This window comes from Porites lutea, chromosome 4 (genome assembly GCF_958299795.1).
Source record: "Porites lutea chromosome 4, jaPorLute2.1, whole genome shotgun sequence".
In the NCBI taxonomy this organism is placed as follows: domain Eukaryota; kingdom Metazoa; phylum Cnidaria; class Anthozoa; order Scleractinia; family Poritidae; genus Porites; species Porites lutea.
This window is the reverse complement of record NC_133204.1, coordinates 32,854,290-32,869,951: the sequence shown is the minus strand read 5'-3', so window position 1 is coordinate 32,869,951 and position 15,662 is coordinate 32,854,290. Positions and strand designations below refer to the sequence as shown.

General features: G+C 40.1%; 1 protein-coding gene across 2 annotated transcripts; it reads right to left on the bottom strand.

Annotated features, from left to right (window-relative positions):
- Window positions 1-488: 488 nt before the first annotated feature.
- LOC140933332 (uncharacterized) lies at window positions 489-13,547 on the bottom strand. 2 transcript variants are annotated; one of them, XM_073382866.1, is made up of 7 exons: window positions 13,176-13,547; window positions 12,986-13,061; window positions 3,964-5,058; window positions 2,773-3,044; window positions 2,346-2,442; window positions 1,610-1,761; window positions 489-1,082 (listed from the first exon to the last, which is right to left on the bottom strand). In XM_073382866.1, the coding sequence occupies exons 2-7, from the start codon at window positions 13,034-13,036 to the stop codon at window positions 935-937; spliced, it is 1,815 nt and encodes a 604-aa protein (XP_073238967.1). In that variant the 5' UTR covers window positions 13,037-13,061; window positions 13,176-13,547; the 3' UTR covers window positions 489-934. The 2 variants fall into 2 exon arrangements, with proteins under 2 accessions (XP_073238967.1, XP_073238966.1); XM_073382865.1 differs by lacking the exon at window positions 13,176-13,547 and having other exon boundaries at window positions 12,986-13,168.
- Between the last annotated feature and the right edge of the window lie 2,115 nt (window positions 13,548-15,662).

The following is a 15,662-nucleotide window of genomic DNA, read 5'->3' as shown; positions in this document are numbered from 1 at the left end:
ACAATTTAGGTAAAAAATGTCTACGAAACCAGCACTGCAAAGACGATATATATGCACGATATGACACCACACAACCTGATAAAACATGCATTATCTGATGCATCTCATTCAGTATTTGAGATAGTGCACAAATCTTTAATTTGCCTGGTGAAAAATGTCAATTCGTTAAATTTTACAAATTATCAAGAACCACAGCACATTTGCATTTTAAAATTCTGACACAGAGACAAAAGCCAGCGCACTAGCCCTGATACTGCCATGTTTCTTAGTTTGATGTATTTCTTGTCTGTCTTTTTTTGTTGTTGTTGGAAATACATGTAATTCATTGAATCCTATCGTGCTTCTCCTACTTGTCATGCTTCTAAACTAAAATATCCTACAGGCTTCTTTCGTTGACAGCAGGATTGTGTGGACCATTTTGTAGACACAGCAGATCCCCTCCCTTCCCCTCTCCCCCCCCCCCCCACCCTTCCCCCTCCAACCCAATGTTCAGTGATTGTGCGGACTTCCAAAATCAGGCTGCGAACTTTCAGACATCTCCTTGTCGGAAATACTCCATTGCATTCAATAACACTGAAAAACGGGACTGTAGATTAGCATTTTGAGAGTGTTCTCTAGTTGATGAGTAGATCTAGCTCTAGTTAAATTGTCGTTGTCCCAGCTAAACAATTCCAACGTGCTGAATTGATTGTGAAGTGGTGTAGCACCTTACGGAGAATCTATACAACAATGACCTTGTAGAAATGTCTCCAAATAAGCATATACACTTCTGGATATATCCAAACTTCGAACAGCGGCTGACTCAGTTCTTTCGCGAATTATCTGCGTGGAAAGAAATTCGTTTTCCTCGGTCGATTATCCGTAAGGAAAATCCAAAATGTAGTCTGGCAACGGTGCTTATTGCATATTGCAAACAAAAATAATTCAAAGAACGTCAAGCGATAATGAGATTGGACATGTCCAAATCTTTAGGTCGATATTTACTAAATATCATTTGAACGTAGCACTGTACGCTTCGTGGTTCAGGCTTTTTGAGTCTAACCATATCCTCTACATCAAGAAGAGCAGGAATCCCGACAGAGCTGTGAAGAAAGAGAAAAAGACTAATCATCGGGTTGCACAGTACACCCAGTTCTACTGACCACATCATCCACTGTTCTGTGTGCAGTGATTATGATTGACTACCGTGAAGTGTTCAAATATTTCAGTCGTACGTGCATCGCCCAAGATTTTTTTTTTAATTTTTGGTAAGCGGTTTATTATAAAATTATAATATTCAGTGCCTAGTCATTCAATTGCGTGACAAAATCATTTTTCGTCGTCTAACATCAATCGCTTAAGATTCGTTAGATTACTTGAGTTTTAAACCCAACTATTCAGTTTCCGCACAGTTTGTAATAAAGAACTTAGAAATACTTTAAATGAATGACAATCTTCTCGATCTGCATAATTCTCCACATTATAATCAGCTGAACATTAAATAATTATTGTTAAATTTCACTACACGAAAGCAGAATCCAATAATTGCTAATTAATTTCTATTCCGCAATGCGGTTGAGTAAGAGGAACAATACTATGGTCTGAACAGAGCTATTTACAAAATACTTACATGCCGGTCTCAAACGCCAATTTAAAATTGTGTTCTCTGTTTTCCGCGGAAAGTGAGTTGTAATCAAACTTGTCAGGGTTAAATTTATGTATTAGAGCACAGAAAGCTAAACCAGAGCTGAAACTACCACTGAAATTCGTGATGTTTACCCCCTGTAATAAAAGAAAATAAAGAAAATGGTAATAAGTTTAAAAGTATTATTTATGCATCCCCCCTCTCCTTCTCAACCTCCTCTCAAAAAGCAGCTGATAAAGGTACATCCTTAACGACGTCACGCCAAGAAGGATTTGGAAGTCACACTTCACCATTTTCCCTCTCTTTGTAAATCCCAGTGCCTCTGTCAAACAGAAACTTTCAAATTTTCCGCCCTTAAAGTAGGTCTAACATGTAAAGGCATTTAGGGGATGCCCAAAGCTGCCAAAGGCCGCTACATGAATAAGCACAATAGTGAATTCAAAATGACATTGTCGACTAGGCAAAGACTATTGAGACAAGAGATTCTCGAGTGAGAATAACGTTTGCCCTTTTCAAAGAATTATATAACACACTGGCACACTTGCAAACAAATATGTAAACGACATATTTCAAGCACCCCTATTCAAAGTGTGGTGGTGTTTTTTTTTCTTCTTTTTAAGTTGTCCCGTAGTCTCACCCCGGGGATTGGCTCCAATAGTGTACATCAGAGACTTAATGAATAATCTATTACTTGATAATTGCTAAATGAATAATTATTTACCTCGTAATCTTGAGTGACGTCTTTACACCACGTCAGGATCAGCGATGATACAGACATTTGTCTTTTTAACTGAGGTTTCTTTTTCAGATCTCTTGGACTGTAAATATAAGAAATGACGTCGTGAAAAATATCAACTAAGTAGTACGCTTTTGAAGACCATGAATGAATTTCTCACCAGTGAGAAGGCGCATTGCTTGGGGGAGCGATGGGGGCAACCTCGTTTCCAGGGTCCTCTCTCTTTCACCCTGGGAACGAGGTTGGGATGCGCGCAGTTTTGCCGGGATAACGTGAACCTGCACGTGAGTGTCTCGGATACTTGACAATCGTTCCTTCTTCTTACGAAAACGAAAGCAGAACAATAAAGAACTGTAAATGCAAGCTATGAAAGTAACGAAAAAACAACGAAAAAAAATCGATTCTAACGTACGTCTTGTTTGGATCCGGTGCCTTCTTCAGCGATACTTTCTCTGTAGGGCTTGTAGGAGTCGTTGGACTTGTCGAGCTATTTACAGCTGTCGAACCGGTTTGACTGGGTGGCGTCGTTGCTTTAAACCTGTTCACAGGAGTAGGTGCACTAGGCGCTCTGTGTACAAACTGTTTCGCCTTTGCCTTTTGCTCTTCTTCCGCTGCCTTTCTAAAGAAAGCCATGCGGTCTTTCACGGAACCCATCCCACCAGCGCCTTGACCAAATTTAGGGCCCTGGGAATTAAAAGGAGAAGTGCTCGACTCAAATTTGTTCGTTTTAAAAGTAAGTATTGTTAGAGCTGCCTTTATTAAACAACTAGTAGACCCTCATTTTTTTCAGGGATAGTAGAGCTAGCAAAAAATCGTGACGACAGCCGTGAAAAAATCAACAGTCACGCGAAGCCCTAAGGAAAGTGAGAGACTAAAAGTATTCTTTAATAAAATGATGAAATCTTGTGAGTCGGTTTAATTTTAAGAATGACTTCTGAGTTTCAAATGGATAGTGTGGTTATCGTTTAGTACATCTGTACTGTATGTTGAGCATTTCACACAATTAAATGTGAAATTTTGTTGAATTTCGACTTTGTTCACTTTTGGTCAAAAGAACCTGGCCAAAAGCGGCAGTATCATGAGACATATATCTTAAAGTACACGCAGCATAATCAAAACCGCCTGTTGTCTTTTGTTCAGAAGTGATGCACATGTCACTTGTAAGTGGCAAGCGGCTTCGGCTTCAACCAACCCCCAACCCCCCTCCCCCCCCCCCCTCGCTCCGCCCATAGGCCACGGAAATACTCCTCTGAGTCAATTTTTAGAGCCCATTCTAAGGTAAAACAAACCATTAACAACCTTAACGCGAACTGCAAGCAAAGGTTGCAAGGGAATAACTGTTAATAGAATACAAGCCTCTCGGCAAAAGCATACAACTTACATCATTTTTGGCGGCTTCGGCTTCAACCAACCCCCAACCCCCCTCCCCCCCCCCCCCCTCGCTCCGCCCATAGGCCACGGAAATTCTCCTCTGAGTCAATTTTTAGAGCCCATTCTAAGGTAAAACAAACCATTAACAACCTTAACGCGAACTGCAAGCAAAGGTTGCAAGGGAATAACTGTTAATAGAATACAAGCCTCTCGGCAAAAGCATACAACTTACATCATTTTTGGGGGGTAGAAATGAGTTGGGCCTCCGCTGGGAGCCTGGATCAGACCACTGCCTCGCTGCGGGGCCTGGTTTGGGGGGTTCAGTCCGAGGAGGCGGCTGCCATATTCTGGTTTTGGGAGGTTCCTCTCGCGTAGGAGGAACATTCATTGTCTTTTGAGGTTCGTCGCTTTCTTTAGTAAAACCAAATTTTGAGGGAGCGTTCGGCGACCGAGGGCTTTCCTGAATCGGCGTGAGCTCAGTTTCGCCGCAGGCGCTCACGGTGTCGCCTTCAATTTTGATCTTTTCGTGGCTTTCCTTTCGTGAAGTGCGCCGTATCTTTCGTTGCTCCTTAGCTTGTTCATCTCCTTTTGAAGTGTTCACCAGTTTGACTGTGTCTCCACTCTTGACGTACATTAGGCCGTCCAATTCTTCCTTTCTCTCGATCTCGCGGACCGATCGTCTTCGACCTCTCAACCTCCCAAGATTCTGAAGTAGATCTTGCTTCGTCTTCAAATCTTGATGCGTCTCTAAAGGTTTCCGGTGTTGAACGGTTGGCGAAGATGAAACAGTCAGCTGATGTACGGGAGGGGCTGTTGAAGGCCTTTCCTTTTCTTTTCCCGCCTGATCAATCTTAAAAAGTTCCGCTAAAGATGATCTTCGGGACATTCGCTTAGGAACTTCCTCTTGTTTCTCTTTCTCCATCTTGTTGTTATTCATGTCTTGATCCTTCCTCGGCTTCTTCTCCTCGATGTTTGATTGCACATGGTTGGTTTGATGCCGACGGGGGTAGATCTCTGTCGCACGGGTCTCAGGTGCCTTCTCTTCAGTGCTCGCCATCTTAAAGCTATACGTACTCCGTGTGTTTTTCGGTTTTTGCGGAGCGACGTTCTCTTTTCTAGCTGGACTTTCCTCTCTGTTGATGCGGTTGGTTCTTTCCTGGTATCTGTTTCTCTCTGAACTGCCCAAAGACATTGTAAACTTGGACGACATTGAGGGGGCTTTAGTTTCGTTGCCATTTTCATCTGTCAGCTTTTCCTTCTTCTCTTTAAGACCGCGCAATTCTGCACGGAGTTTTCTTCGATCAGAGATATTTTTAGTTGTCTCTAACTGAAAAAAGAAAAAGAGAAGATTTCAGTCGGAATACCCAACGGGCTTTTGCTGTATAATCATTTCACCTTTTTCGGCAAGGTTTAAGATTTTGTAGTCAGTGGGAGCTCCGTTTTTAGGCTTGGCTGAATCTTTATGTTTGAGATAAATGGCGAGACTGCTAGAACTATCTTTGATCAAAGTTTTTTTCAATATAAAGAGTGCAAAGAAGTATATTTGTTTACAGACAGTCGTGAGAACAAAAATCTACATATCAGATTTTAGGCAGACGGAAGCAGAATTTTAAACTTTGCGTCGTAAAAATTGTTAGTGTATGGTTTGGCCATAAAGTGGTTTTACCATGGCGTCTACCGCCCATACTTTTACTCAGTAGCCACTCATTTATTCTAGCAAAGGAAGATGGGAAGGAAAACTGACGCATGCAAAGGCGCTAACTCATATTAAATCCTTCCCATTAATCACAGCGCGAATACAGAGAAGCGAATGGGTACGAGTCTGTCGGGAAATTATCGAACAGAAAGAAAACAATGACCGCAGAGGATGTGAAATCAAACGACCGCTATAATGAAATGAAAGCTGAATTAAAAAGGACATACTGTGAATTATTTGGCTCATGTTATGTCAACCTTTTGACCGTATACATATGAACCTTATCTTTTCCAGTATAAATGTGGAAAAATATTTCTATCAGCTTCAGTAAAATGTGAGACAAGTAGACTATTCTTTGGAATTTTTTAAAGTCCGGCACTGCATCACCGCCTTAAAACAAAACATTACTGCGTTTATAATAATAATATTTGTTTATTTCCACCATTCGCAGATTTCTCTGAATTACAGGTAGGGTCAGGCAAAGACTTACAAACATTCAGTTATACATATAAATATATAAATATAAAACATAAATATAATAAAGTAGTAACATGGTCAGGAAATCGCATACACATTATTACACACAATCGATATACGGCGAATATTTAACTGACACGAATTCTGAGAACCGGTCAGTTCGGCCGGGTAACACATGACATGATGGTCCTGACCTCAGTGAATACGAGGTTTGTGACGAGATGACCCTGCTGGATATTAGGCGGTAAAGCGGGCTACCGTGCTTAGTTTCCGTCACAAATTTCTTGCACGCCAGGTGGCGTCTGGCCTCTAGAGACAGAAGCCCGGCACGCGCGAGGGTGTCATCGTAGCTCAAGTCAGGACCAAAGATGATTCGTAGGGCTCTCTTTTGCACTCTTTCTAAAGCCATGCAGAGATACTGCGGTAAATCTGCAAAAACTACCGATGCATACTCTAGAACAGATCTTAGTAGGGAGCAGTACACAGCCACCAACTCCCCATCTTGCACCCCACAAGCTTTCAGTTTTCTTAGAGCATAAAGGCGGCGGTTTGATTTCTTTATTATATAGTCGCAATGAGTCGATTTCACCGATTTAAAATGTCTGACAATTACAAAATAAAACTAGAATTCTAAAGTGACATCTGGATATAAAGCTGAGAAGTTTAAATACATAGTAAATTATTATTAATCATTATTATTTCCGTTTCGAGTCGGAAGGATTTCATGTTTGTTTGTTTTATTTATTTATTCACTTTTCAAAGCCAGTTTGAAAGAGTAACTGACTGTCATTCTCCGCTGCTCAGTAATGCTTAAAGTCAATAATAAATGATGGAGAACTAACTTCTGTCAAAGCTAATCAGACCAAACATTTAGCAGAGGATGATCCAGCTAATACAAAAATAACTTCGATGACTGATCATCTCGTCAATTGCATTTTGATCTAAATATTGCTCTAATTAACTACTAATTTTAAATGTAGAGATAAAACATGCTTCCGTTCTTTGAATAATGAATAGATTTGACGAGGATAAAATACCTTGACTAAGGCTGTTCTCTAATATACCAACCGCGAAAATAAAAATGTTTAACGTGGGGACGCAAACTGTCAGACAACAGTCCCCACAATGTATCAGTCGATAAGAGGTTGCGATAGTCATCGATAGCATAGGTTAAAAGATTCGCTTTATTAACCCAACGAGTTTTAAATAGGAAGAGTCACTGAATTTGGCCCGGTAGTGGTACTTTTGTGCAAGCCACAGTTAGTCATTCTCGTGGCGACAGTTCGGCTGGATTTCCGCCGCCTTCTCGAGTCCGCCCCGGCGCCCCGAGAAGAGGATTCGGGGGAGGAGCGCGGGCTCGTTTGCCAAACAGCGGCTGGTAATCGAGTCCAGGCGAATTTTTCCTGGGTTCCTGCTGTCTAACGAAGCATATAGGACTACCCTAGGACTACCCTTGGTGGGGTGATAGCAGAAGATGGAGATGTATGATAACCCATTCCATTACATATGAATGAACGGGTTAACTTCAAAAGAAACTGCGATGGGCGATGTCAGGGACTCTTACTACTCAATATACCACCGCAAAGATAAGCTGATGTTAAGAGTAGTGCTAGCCCTGAAACTAGGCGAATCAAGAGACTCTGAGCTGTACACTGTAGGAGTGTGGTTGATACATCGAATAGTAGAATAATGATGATGATGATGATGACGATGACAACGACGATGATGATGATGATGATGATGATGATGATGATGATGATGATGATGATGATGATGATGGTGGTGGTGGTGATATTTAAAATTATCTAACATTTTCAAAGCGCAAGCATCGACGACATAAATGTAATCAAAACTGAAGAAACGATATTGCCGGGAATAATTACTATGCTGACTAACATCAAAAAACAAAACAAGAATATCGGTTCAAATTAAGGCGTTAATGTTGTTCACTGTTCGACCCACAAACTCTTGATTCGCTCTGTCTAAGTGCAAGCTGGCGCAAGAAATGTTATCTTTTCAATTTTTTACGTTGACTACTTGACTTAACCAACTCCATCGACAAACAAAAGGTTTTGCATATCGGCATTACGCTGTGAAACCCTGTTAATACAGACACTGAGGGGGGGATATTGAAATTGTCCGTATTAACAGGGTGTCTGTATTGAAAGCAAACTGTACGTAATAGGTCTAATAAGGTGTCCGTCAAGCGAGGTTTGACCGTTCACGGTGTCAGGCAAAGAGGTTTAAATTCCGCTGTACCAGTGTCGTTGATGGATAGTGAAAAGTCCGAAAAATCTCATTTTACACATTTTTTAATGAGAAACAACGAAGTAAACTGGGGCACCCAACGTCAATTGTCGGAAAATATCTGATCGTAACACGATCTGAGATCTAGAATTTTCGGAACATTTGCAAAATTTCTTGCTTGTCTGCCTCTCCTACGATTTTCGAACATCTAAAAAATGATAAAATTGCCCATTTTAACGGATTTTTACCCTAAAAAGGTCACCTAGAATTTTCGAGAGCCTTTTTTCTAGCAAAAATTTTCGAAAAGGTAAGTTTTGATCCCTAGAATTTTCGGATCACCAGACTTTCAGCTAGGAAATCCAAACAGATGAAAAATTTTTAGGGCATAAAAATCCTATATCTACTGTTTTTAAAAATACTAAAATACGTTTAACATGCTACGTTTAAGTGGTTTTGAACTATATTCTCGTTGGGGGCCCCTGAAGTAAAGCTCACTTGCCACCGCAAGCTTTCTCTTTTTCAACGATTCCTCACCCCTTTTAAGGCTTAAATGCTGGACGGCGTTAAAAGAAACGAACTTTTCGGTTTAAATCCCGGCTGAGACTAGTCACTGAGTCGCCTTTTCCCGTAATTGCCCGAGTCAAGTTGTGAAAATTTGGTGAATGACCTTTTCGTAGGCTGCGACGATAGGCGAGCATATGTTAACTTCGAGCAACAGCCAGTGATTAGCCCACACACACCCACTCAAGACTACCCAGAGCTTATTCTTAAGCAAGCCATTCTCTGTTTGTTTCTGTTTCTTTCCCATTTTTTTAATTATTCGTCGTGCACATGAAGGTATTTTAAGATTGTTGGAAACTTTAATGAGAAAATACCGTAAAATGAATCTTAAGTGGTAAAAAAATATGGCATTCATGAACTTTAATCCCTCTTAAAAACTACTTGTTCTGAATGTGTCGTGAGTAGGTTAAGTAATATCGTTGTAAATGTTACAAGGAAAGCCGTTGGGTCGAGTGTTGATGGGTCTACACTGACGGCAGACCATCGCCATGAGTCGGCGGTAAAATTCAGACGCACTGCTTGAACGAGGAGTACTCACAGTTAGTTTAAAAACACTTGCTCCATTCCATCGCAACGTTACCCCTAAAACTGTTGACAGCGACCGAAGAATGAAATTTACAAGCAAAATACTACATGTATTAGGTGATGTCAATACACTGGGGAAGTTCATCGCAACTCGGAAACAAATAAAGCACCGATGACAGTTTTGGTTCGCCCTTTCCCGGTACAAAAACATTTCCAAAAGGAAAATGCTCTCGACTGCCTACGTTTCAGCTCATGGTTAGAAGGCGATGAGTGAAATTTTGTGAAAAAGTGGAAAGATTACAGTGAGTGAAATTTTGTACCGAATACCATCAGTACCATTTTAACGAGAAAGATCAGACAGTTTATTTTCCCGAATTTCCCGAGTCTCGAAGGCCTTAGAAATACGATCTATAACTTCGAGCCCAGCTTTCGAGACATTTCGACTCTTTAGTTTTCGGAAATATTAGCGTCCTTTAATAGGAACTTAACAAAAACAAAAACAGCTTAGTCTGGAAAAGCCGTCCTAAGCTTTATTAAATCCACAACAACAGACTAAAAAGTATTAATAACCAGAATCAACATCCTGAATTTACAAAACCCCGCGTAATGCGGGGAAGTGACATGATCATTTTTCCAACAGATTCTGTCAGCATAGTTACACTAATTACTGCAGACTCACCATTACAAGTTTTTCCACTCAGACAGTTTTTGAATTTTATGCTCTATTCTGACTGCCTAACGGCCCGACTTAAAAGGCCCTTTCCGACTCAGTTATTTTTTTTTTTTTTTTGCCGTATTGTTTTGTTGTCCTATAAAATTGCAACGCTTTCGTAGCCTCAGTACATCAGTATATCTTGACTAAAGCGCCGCAGGGTCGAAGCACAAGTAAAAAAGGTGGTGATGGTTTGGTAGAAATTCTAGGATGTTCTAGATCGCATCAGTCATCAGTTCGTATCAGTGCAGGACAGTTTCTTCAGAGAATTTCAATCACGAGCTCTTTTTTGGTTCAGAGTTGAAACGGTCGGTAGATGAAGCCGATCTTTTAATACCTTAACAATTTTTCGAGGAAGTAGGTCGAATTCAAAAGTGGGCCCCGATTCAGATAACAACTAGTTGCGCATGGATTTTCTGCCGTGATTAGTTTTGTTGTCTAGTGGTTTATTTTCTCTATCTTCTCCCTGTTTCGACTTGAATACTTTAATAATTTAAGTTTGGCTACGTGCAGCGTGAAATAACCCATACCTTATCAAGAAATGAAAGAAATAATCAAATTCATCTCTTCTGCTTTTCAACTCCTAGGTTGTGAGTAACAAATAATAATAATAAAATACGCAACGGTATCTCACCTGTCATTCTTTGAACCACTTTTTTCCGCGAAAAAGCTGCTGGCATCAATTTTTTGTTTTTAATTCATGATTAAAATGAGAGCAATCAATATGCCGAAATATAAGCGCTAACCATGGAGTACTGAAGTGAAGTTTTAATACTATTAAATGTTTTCATTTCACTGCAGTACTTTATAGTTAGCGCGTAAAGTTGAGGTCAGAAAGATAACTGAGAAAATCTATGACAAAGCCATCAATACAGTACAACTTCAATAATTTCTTATTTTAAATATGCAAATAATAATCATGTTTCAATGAATCCCACGAATTCAATATGTCCCAAAGGAAGTCATAAAAAGGTTTTGTTTACTACATAATTGAAAAACGTAAAAAATCTAAAGCAAAACAATAATCACGATTAGAAAACAGCTGTTGAGTACATTAGCGCGTTAGGGCTTACAGTTTAAGGTCAGTGATAGAGAAAAAACCAGAAAAGATTTCTTAGGTTGAAAACAGTGGGATGCTTAATGATTTTTATGCAAACCCAGCGGTTGACCACAGAGAGGCCACTTCTAAATATACCTGAACTGGTTATTAGTTCTCATTATGTTCAACACTCGTATTTCTAAGAGGAGCTTTTATGAACAGGGTCATTTAGGTCACGCTGCGAGAAACAGGTATTCTTGTAAATACCACAACTGCTTTCTCCAGAGTTGCACGCAAAAGTAAACATCACTCACTAAAAAGTAAACAGATTGAGAACAAAAAAGATAACTAGTCAAAATAAGACAAGTTTAATATTGTCCGGTCCAAAGGCGACATTTATTTTCGATTCGGAATACGCTATGTGCGATAGATAGAGATCATTTGATGATCTTGTGTTCTGTAAGACCCAGCCCCAAGCATTTCTCCAGCAATAAAACCTGTTTTTGAAAAGTGGCAACTATTTCAGGCATCACCGTTCGCCGAAAGCTCGCCTTTCATATCGAACGATTTTGGGAATATTCTATTGTATTTTTCAACTAATGCATGCAACAAAAGATCAAAAGAATGAATCGGCCCTAATTGAGATTGATTTCTGCTCAAAACAGCTACAATATGGCAGGTCTTGAGAAACAGTACTCCGGTCGCGTACGACAAGCTTTCCCCTATTAAAACCGTGACAGCTAACGAGGCTTATAAAAACGTGTAAATTAAGCCTGAAAACAAAAGATTATTTAGGATTCGTGTGTTTACAATACAAAAATCACCACTCACATTTCGTAATTTTTATTGAAAATGTCTGCAGCCTTATGTTTCGTCCTTATCAATGACATTTAAACCACGAATCATGAACAAGGCTCTTGTGTGCGTCCATATTTAATAGCCCGGCACAAAAGCATTTTAAAGTTGTATGTACAAAAAGGAGAGTCAGGATTTTTTCAAAGGCGCAGTGTTCTTATCAGTCTCTCGTCCAAATAAGGGGTATCAACCTTCAAAATCGGATTTAACTAGCAAACTAAACACAGTTCTTTAGCGAAAAAGCATGAAATTATTAACCAACATTTGCTCAATTACATTGATATGAGCCTTAATTAAGAAGTAAATCTTGAGTGCATAAGAATAAATGGACATTGCAAAGAATTGCAATGCTGGGCTGATATTTGCTGAAATTAACTTGTAAGTCAGTCGTCTTGGCGTGAAGTCTCTCGACTTCAATGACATAAACAGTTCAAAAGGAGCACCCGGTGATTTATATCTGCAGGACTTTAAATTTAAAATCGTAGCATTGAAGCGTGGAATAAGAGTAGTGATGTGTATCAACTGTGCGCACTTGAAAAGGTTCCCGGCAAGCTAGTCAGCTCCAGAGGACAAAACAGACCGTCAGAGATCGACAAAACTCGATCGGAATCTAGACGTTCCACATGCATACAACAAAAATATTCTCGAATACGTCGAGCCGCGATTGTTTGGTATTTCTCCGATCCTAACAAAGTTCTGTAATCCGTACTTAGAAGCAATGCGCGAATGAAAACTAACGTCGCGTGCATTGTAGATTGGGAACCCGGGAAATGCCCGCGCCGCTATCGAGATGAGTCATTTTACCACACAGGTATTCACTAGAATATTCCGTTATGGAATTATGCTTTCCTGACTCACTTACGATTTTCACTTTCATCAGCAGTGTTCAGTCAAGTATCAAACCTCATTAAGAAATATTTTCGTAGCGAAACTTTGTACAATTTCGCGTGAGTCTTGATCATTGCAGCACGCTGTACGCTGTTCGCGAAATAATTGGTCAGGTTATAACGGCCTTTACTGCGGGTATCAAGCTAGCGGCATCATCTTCTCGCTAAATATCAACGGTGCATCGCTTGCAACAAATTTTCGCCGGCAGCCACGCGATGTATCGATCAATGTTGGCACTAAAGAATTCCACATACCTGTTGCTTGAGAAGCGCTTCCTGGCGATTAATGTCCTCAATTGTGGCCATTTCGGCGTTCTTCAAGCTTTGGCCCCTGCACAACAAACAAGAGAATGTGAAACAGCTGTTGCTATCGATCCGGGCGCTCTTACAACACTACTGCATTCACGATCGAATTATCAGATGGAGAGGCGAATTAAGCTATTACCGGAATGCAAATCAAGAAGCTTGTTTGTTTTTTATGTCGCTTTTGATTGAGCGTACAAAAGAATACAACACAGCGGACAGTACACTGAAAGAAACTGACGTGCGCGTGACGTCAACAATTGAACTTAAATGCCTGACGTGACAAAAAGCTCTGCTTGTCGAACTGATTAAAACGCTTTTTGTGACATTTATAACGCTCAATGCGCCTGTTTTGTAAAGATTCTCTTGTGTACCACTTAATCCCGTCTTGAGGTCATCCCACTTAGCCGACAGCTTATTCGTGATAAGCACCAAAGATGGCTATTTGAACAGACGATCTCGAAGGGAGCATTTCACGATTCCCTCCACTTGAAGTGGGACACATGTCAGAGATAATTGTGTGAAATTAAGACAGCTGATTTTTGGTGATCATGACCTCCAAAATTCTTAGAGACAGCTTCAACAGAAAAAAAAACCACTCATTGGCCAGAGGGCCAGACGGAATTAAAATGTTAAAGAGTTCAACAACAACAAATATGGATGAGGTCCATATTTTAACATAAAGCCATATTAAAGAAGTTGTGTCCATACACCACCTCGTTACTGGCACTGCAAACGAAACTGTTTATCCACAGTTGGTTTATCTACACTCCGTTTTTAGAGACAGTTTTGGCTGGCCGTGACTTTATAAATTTTGTGCCCGAACTGAAATTTTTTCGGAGAGTTTCGAAAGGTCGTTACTCATTGTCAAAAGGCCTACACTGCCGTCAGAAGCCGTCATGCTACTGCGGTAGCAAACACAGGGATCGATACTTTACCAGTACACTTGCTACGATGTCAAGAAGATGACACTCCTCCGAATGGTGGGTATAATGTAGTTCCAGAAAGAATGCCTTAGTTATCAAGCTTGCTTACAAAAAAAGCTTGTTTTAACTTCGGTGCATTAAAAATTTATTAATATGAGATCAGAAAGTCTTATCACAATTTTGAGCAGCCAGGTGAGAAAGGACTGGACGTACGTCTAACTTAGCGGGTGGAGGCGATGTGATGTCCTGTACTGAAAAGTTGTTAAATTTAAAATGCGGTTAGCAGGCCTGTATTAACTTTACCTCATGTTTTGAGGATAAGCTGGAGAGGGAACAGTGATACCAGGGCCAAGCCAAATATTTAATGCACTGAATTCGTTTTGGTAGGCTCGATTTCCGCCCGAAAAGAAGCTAGTAATCAACAGCTATTAATGTATGTTCTTGAGATGTTCTTAAACATTTTTCCATTCTCGATTTTGTCGTTTTTACCGAATAAGTTTTTAAGAAATTCATTAGAGAAGGTCCTATCTTTAATTTAGTCATGAAGAGGATTTAGAATGACTGCAGCTAGTCGTGGCTTTTCTAACCCAAGTTTCAAGCGTGACATTTACAAGAAAAAAAAAACCTTTGGAGACTTGACAACCCACTTGCACACACGAATGCTAATGATCTTCACGAGCCTTACATGCATTAGGATTTTTCAGATATGGAACATGGTTCAATGTCCAGGGGGTTGAAACGGTTCATGACTCAAAGAGTGTATTGAAAACTTCAGAGAGTCTTTCCAGTTTCCTTTGGCCGGAAACTTACTCTATCACCCTTTTTAAAAATCGTGGGCTCAAAGATAGCTCAGTGGATTTTTAGACCAAACTAGACAGTCGGCTTATGTATCGCTGTCAAAAATTGAGGGTAGCTATTCTTTCTTCAGCACTATTGTCTTCTTTTAATGTGTTCTTTCCATAAATTGCGGGGCCGGAAACAATCTATCGGAGTCATGGAGCTTTATCAGATATTGATCAATATCCTAAACTCACTTAATAACCAAACGTCAGACTCTGCGAGCAGAGGTTTCTTTCTTCCATGGCTTTTAGCATTTACTAAGTCTCGTTAGCGTCGTCATGCAAGAGAGAAACTTCGGCTCGCCGGGTGAAGTGACAACGAACGCCACCAAATCTCCGTGCAAAACAAGTCTTTTATTTCGACTATTATGAGGTAAAAAATCATGATATTTTTTTCTGCATTATACTTTATAATAAGGGTATATGACCTGAAAAATGTATTCCAAAAGAAGTATTTTGATGGACTGGATTATGCCTCTGCGGATTTCTTTAAGTTGTACTCGATTTTTCAACGAAATCAGTTCTTTCACTCAGTCTTTTTAAATTGCTCAACCCAGCAGAGAAATGCATTCAACTGATGGCAGAGATAGAAACGGTGCTTACATAAATTGTGCGGAAATGGTCAAATCTTACTTCCCCCACCAGAACTACTTGAACTCTGGTCCACTTCAAAGACCGATTGTCAATGGCGTTTGAAATACCGTATCCATCCTTTCGGCTAGCAAGATTAACATGTACAAACACGTTTATCAAATCTCTGATTCAGGCATGCACTAAATTATCAATTTCAAAAGGTTAAAAGGTGCGTTGCGACAAAGCGCTTGAGATCAGTTTTGTGCCGTTATCTATGCACTCAACTGCAAA